At 58.9% G+C, this 4737-nt stretch overlaps 1 protein-coding gene across 1 annotated transcript; it reads right to left on the reverse strand.

Moving 5' to 3' along the window:
• Positions 1–299: 299 nt before the first annotated feature.
• Positions 300–3292, reverse strand: CSUI_003601 (uncharacterized protein; the record flags this gene model as incomplete). The annotated part of the gene is made up of 2 exons (XM_068063797.1): positions 300–569; positions 1490–3292. Coding segments are annotated over 2 exons (1851 nt in total), but the record flags the coding sequence as incomplete, so codon positions are not given.
• Between the last annotated feature and the right edge of the window lie 1445 nt (positions 3293–4737).

Raw genomic sequence — 4737 nt, forward strand, 5'->3', positions numbered from 1 at the left:
TTAGTCCGTACGGTAGCACAACAGTGTGGAACACTTCAGCCCGCCAAGCTGACAAGGACTCCAGCCTCATGGCTTGGTAGAGGTGGGAACCTGACGGGTCCCGGCTAACCGGGGGAGAAGTCGACTAAGCGCAGACGATTAAGACAGGCGGTGCCGGCGACCGGCCCGGAAAGGGGATCAGTGTCAGCGGAATGATAGTAACTGCCATCGCGAATTTGATAATTAGAGAGAATAGTGTTCGAAAGAAAGCATTCCACAAGAAAGAGAAACCGACAAGCTCGTCAGCGAAGACAGACAGTGGGGGAGATTGCGCGTGTGCAGGCGGCCGCCCCGACCAACTTGTCTTGGCCCCAGGGCAGTGTAGAGAGTCCGACATGTAGGGAACCTTCGAGACCACCGTCAGACTTTCGTCCCCTTTCACCGTCCGTTCAACTTTCTTGACCCGAGTGGCAACAGTAGCTTTCCTGGTAATATTTCTTCTGGCAGGCCGATTGCAATGACTTGCCTTTTCCTTCTTTATGTCAATCCGCGAAACCAGCGATGTTAACCAGGAATTCAGGAAGCCAGTGCTGCAGACAGATGCACATGCCCGGCAACGCTAGAAGTCCTAACAACACGCTCTCCACGAGAAGAGCGGTCTGTCATCCCACCCCAGTCTAGAGAAGTCCAAACGAGATTGTTGCGCGTTCCTAGCGTGAAGCACAGTGTTCCCAGGTGCGCTCCCGGCAGCGAGCACGTTCGCCCTCATGCTGAAGCCGCCGCTGAGGCCAACAGTTCTGAAGTCCTGTTTCATACTCGGTCTCACGTACCTCCCACGGAATGACTAGCACCATCAAACACTCCTTGACAGTGGGGGTCTGGATAGCAGGCGGGTGAGCAGGTTTCAGAGAGAATTGGAAGAGCGGGAATCTGTGGACGAGGTGACACCTATAGTTTCTGGCATGTGTACCGTACGAGCTGGTGTGCACTGGGGACGAGAAAGTGAATCACCCGGGTTGCTGCAAGAAGGACTATGAAATTGCTGTTCTCCAGAGCAAAGTGAACTCTGGCACCGTACACGCAGTTGCTGGGGCCCAGGGAGAGACTAGCGTGCCGGCTACGTCGAGTCCCTAGAGCGGGGTGACGGCTTTTCGCGCCTAGGCTTTCCAGAAGAGAAGATTTGTTGGGAGGCGGTGCCTGGCGCCATAAGTGAGACAGAACTCCAGCTTTCGGCACTTCAGATTTGTTTCCCCAATTCGTTTCGGTTGTTATCGAGGCTTACTTGACTCGTCGAACTGCTGTTTCCCCCCGGGATCTCGTGCTGTCAGCTCGCTCTTGGCCTGCCCGCGAACACGTCTTGCTTAGTGTTGGTTTGTGACATCGAGAACTGGGGTTGTCAACACCACTGCGGGGCCGAAGTGTGATCCGGCTGCCACCATGAACCCTCATTGAACCAACCACCACGGCCAGACCCTCCTTGAGTATAAGGGTCTCCGTGCGCGTACCACACGGCTGGAACCTGTTGGGCCGCGGCCATGGCTCCAATCTGCTGCTGCTGCTCTGCTATCAGCTGCTGGTAGTACATATTTTCCTGGAGTAAGGAACTGACAACAGGGTTATAGCCGGACCCGAGCACTTGGGCCGCTGTGGCAACTGTGTCTGACCCGGCTAAGCCGTTGGGCATGTAACGCTCTGCAGCAGGCGAGGCATAGAAGTTGAAGTGGTGTTGAGGCACGACAGCGGACTGAGCCGCGAGACCTGGGCTAGAGGGAGGCGGTGTCTTCGGCTGGTAGAAATGAAAATGAGTCTGGCCACCCTCTTGCCTATCTACCCGGGGGGCCTCGATGCTCTGTGCCTCGCAGCATTCTCGGAATGCCTGGGGGAAAAAGCTTTGACTGTTTCGTGGTCTCTCTTGATGTGGTGCTAGTGAGTGGTAGGCGGAACCGTTGCTTCTCGTTCTGACTGAGTTCTGGTCTTCATGGTAGTACACTCTTCGGTGAGACAGATGCTCCCCGTCCATGTTGGCAGTCTCCGGATAGACTACTCCCTCCGGGGCTCTCACCGCCGCGAAGTCAGGTAAGGGCCCGCTACCGTGCCTTCTCGGGCGACGCTCCGGGTATCTGGCACTGCAGGGACCTCTCGCCTGACCGTATCCTGGAGAGTATGCAGTGTCGCGTTCATCCCTCAGTGGGAATCTGTCTGTCGACTTCTGCCTCCACGCCCGCGCGGTGCCAACACTGGAACCCGTCGGACGCGAAGGCGGACACCTGCCACCATGGCGAAACGGTCCCGCTGACGGCGGTGGACTAACTGCACGGCGGGATACAAGCGGCAACGAGCCGTACGTGTGCGGAAGGGAGTGGCCCGGAGGTCTGTGCGCACCCGGACGGGGGTGACGCCCTGTCGAAGGGGACCGGGACGCGCTTCCGGCATGGAGAAAGGGTCTGTCTCGCGCGTCGGGTCTGCTACGACTATAAGTTCGAGAGGGCCCAGCGGTCTCGGCTTGCCAGCAGGACGAGGGGTGCCTCTGAGTAAACTGCGGGCTGGGGATAGCCCCCCGGGGACTGGGGCCTGTGGAGTGCGATCGACAAGCTCCCGGGTGGCCACGGCTTTCTAGGCCCCGCTCTGCCCTTGACCCGCAGCAGGGTCTCGCTTCAGAAGGATGCATGCCTGGTCCCTCCTGCCCACATGAACTGTTCCTAAAGCCTCGATGTGCACTGTGAGAGTGATGAAGTGTCCGGCCGCTACTCGGGGCAGCTGACGACGGCCTGCAGCCGGAAGGCGGAGCAGTGTGCGGTGGGTGAGCCGCGGAAGTCTGCATCCCAAACTGATGTGGAGCGGCCCTGGGCCGTCCCCGATGCCGCTGGCCTTCCCAAGAAAAGTGACGGCTCTCCGGGGGCGACAACCCTGCATGTGGAGGCGGCCGAGCAGGGGAAGGGCGATGCGGACCCCCATAACGTCCCGGAGAAGGAGGACATGGCCCCTCGCGTCCCGGAAAAGGAGGATATGGCCCCCCCCGTCCTCGAGAAGGGGGATGCGGCTCCCCATGAGGTCTCGGAGAAGGAGGATATGGCTCCCCGTAAGGCCCCGGAGAAGGATGATGTGCACCGCCGTAAGGCCCCGGCGAAGGAGGATGTGGACCGCGGTAAGGCCCCGGAGAAGGAGGATGGGGACCGCCGTAAGGCCCCGGCGAAGGAGGATGTGGACCGCCGTAAGGCCCCGGCGAAGGAGGATGTGGACCGCCGTAAGGCCCCCTTGGTGGGGAACGCCCATATGCGACGGCAGGGGCCGGGCCCGGGGAAAGTGAATGACGCCTTCTCCGGAACAGCGGCATCGTGTGAGTAGCAAGTCATGTCTTACAGCCACCCGTCGCAAAACACCCCCCGCTGCTGCCTCACTCTTGCGTGCCCTCCAGCAATGAGGGCTGAAAGTCGCGTACCCCCGCGATGGCTGCTCACTAACACCTTGTGCGTATAGAGTTTCTGCGGCCCGCAAGAGTGAAGTCGAAAAAACAGCGGTGCAGCTGTCTGCAGGCCCTTTTCTATGCTTGCAGGTGTTCGGGTTGCGTTTTCTGCAGACCCGAGAAAAAACGGAGTCGGACCGGTGGATGTAGTCTACATGGAAGGCGCTTGAAATGCACTTTTGCCTTTATCTTCGTAAACAAGAAGATAGCCGGATCGCGATACTCGCTGCTGGTGAACAAGTTATGAGACATTTGGATTCCCGGGGGGGACAGCTGCACCCATCTTGTGCTGTAGAAGGGTATTGTTCAAACTCCTCCAAGATGCGTTTAGCCACCTTACAGCGGGGCGGAAAGTGTTCTAAAGTGTTGCGGGATGCTTGCCATGTGCGGACTACTCTGATAGGCGCTTTTTTTTCCGGGGCTTCCGAGTCCCCCCGGGTCGAGAACGACCCGCCAGGGCTCAGCCGCCCCCTCACGTGGGACACGGAAGGAAGATGTCAGGACACTCGAAATAAAGCGAAGTGCACTCAGAATGCTGAGCCTAGCGTGAGCCAGAGGCCGCAGTGGCGTGGGAGGGTTTCCACCTTTGTTTAAAAGTGTGTATCTGTAAACTCCCAGGGGCTGGGCGGGCCCCCCTTCGTCGCTGACCCCACAGCTTCTAGCGGATAAACACCCGTCGCTTGCCAATGGCAGTCTTCCTCTGTCACTTGGGCAAACTCAAGTCGGAGCTGGTTGCAAATTAGCGGGTACCTGGTGCTGTCTTCAAATACTTCCGCTCAATCGTCTTTCACGCCCTTTCACAATGCCAACCCTCAGAAGGCAGGGACACGTCGACCTCCAGACGCTGGCCCCCCGGCCCAAGACAGTCACTCCACCAAAGCGGAGTAAGCCTAGAAGTCAGGGAAAGGGCACCGCGGCAGCTGACGGCTTGCTAGTGGGCCGCCCGCCCGGATACTTCTCTTTCGGCTACGAGGGCAGCTCATGGATCGCGTAGCGCAGCTGAGAGCGGCGGCGACCTCATCGCCTAAGGGTGCAAACATGCCGCGAGCGCTTACCACTGTGTCCCTCGATGAACAAGCACCACTCTTCGGTAGCAGCCACGATGCATGAGGTGACACGATGGGGGCCCGACCATTCTGCCTCCGAATTGCAAGCCAGTAATTGTAAAGCTGAGCACTGTGACTAATGGCGAGACCGGACAACCACCAAAAGGAACCAACAACTCTAGAGAGACATTCTTCCGCTACCTCGGCACGTACGTGCGGAACCTCTCCGTGTGGATGGCGGTGAGCAAG

Source organism: Cystoisospora suis (assembly GCF_002600585.1).
Source record: "Cystoisospora suis strain Wien I chromosome Unknown contig_1632, whole genome shotgun sequence".
NCBI classification, from domain to species: Eukaryota; Apicomplexa; class Conoidasida; order Eucoccidiorida; family Sarcocystidae; genus Cystoisospora; species Cystoisospora suis.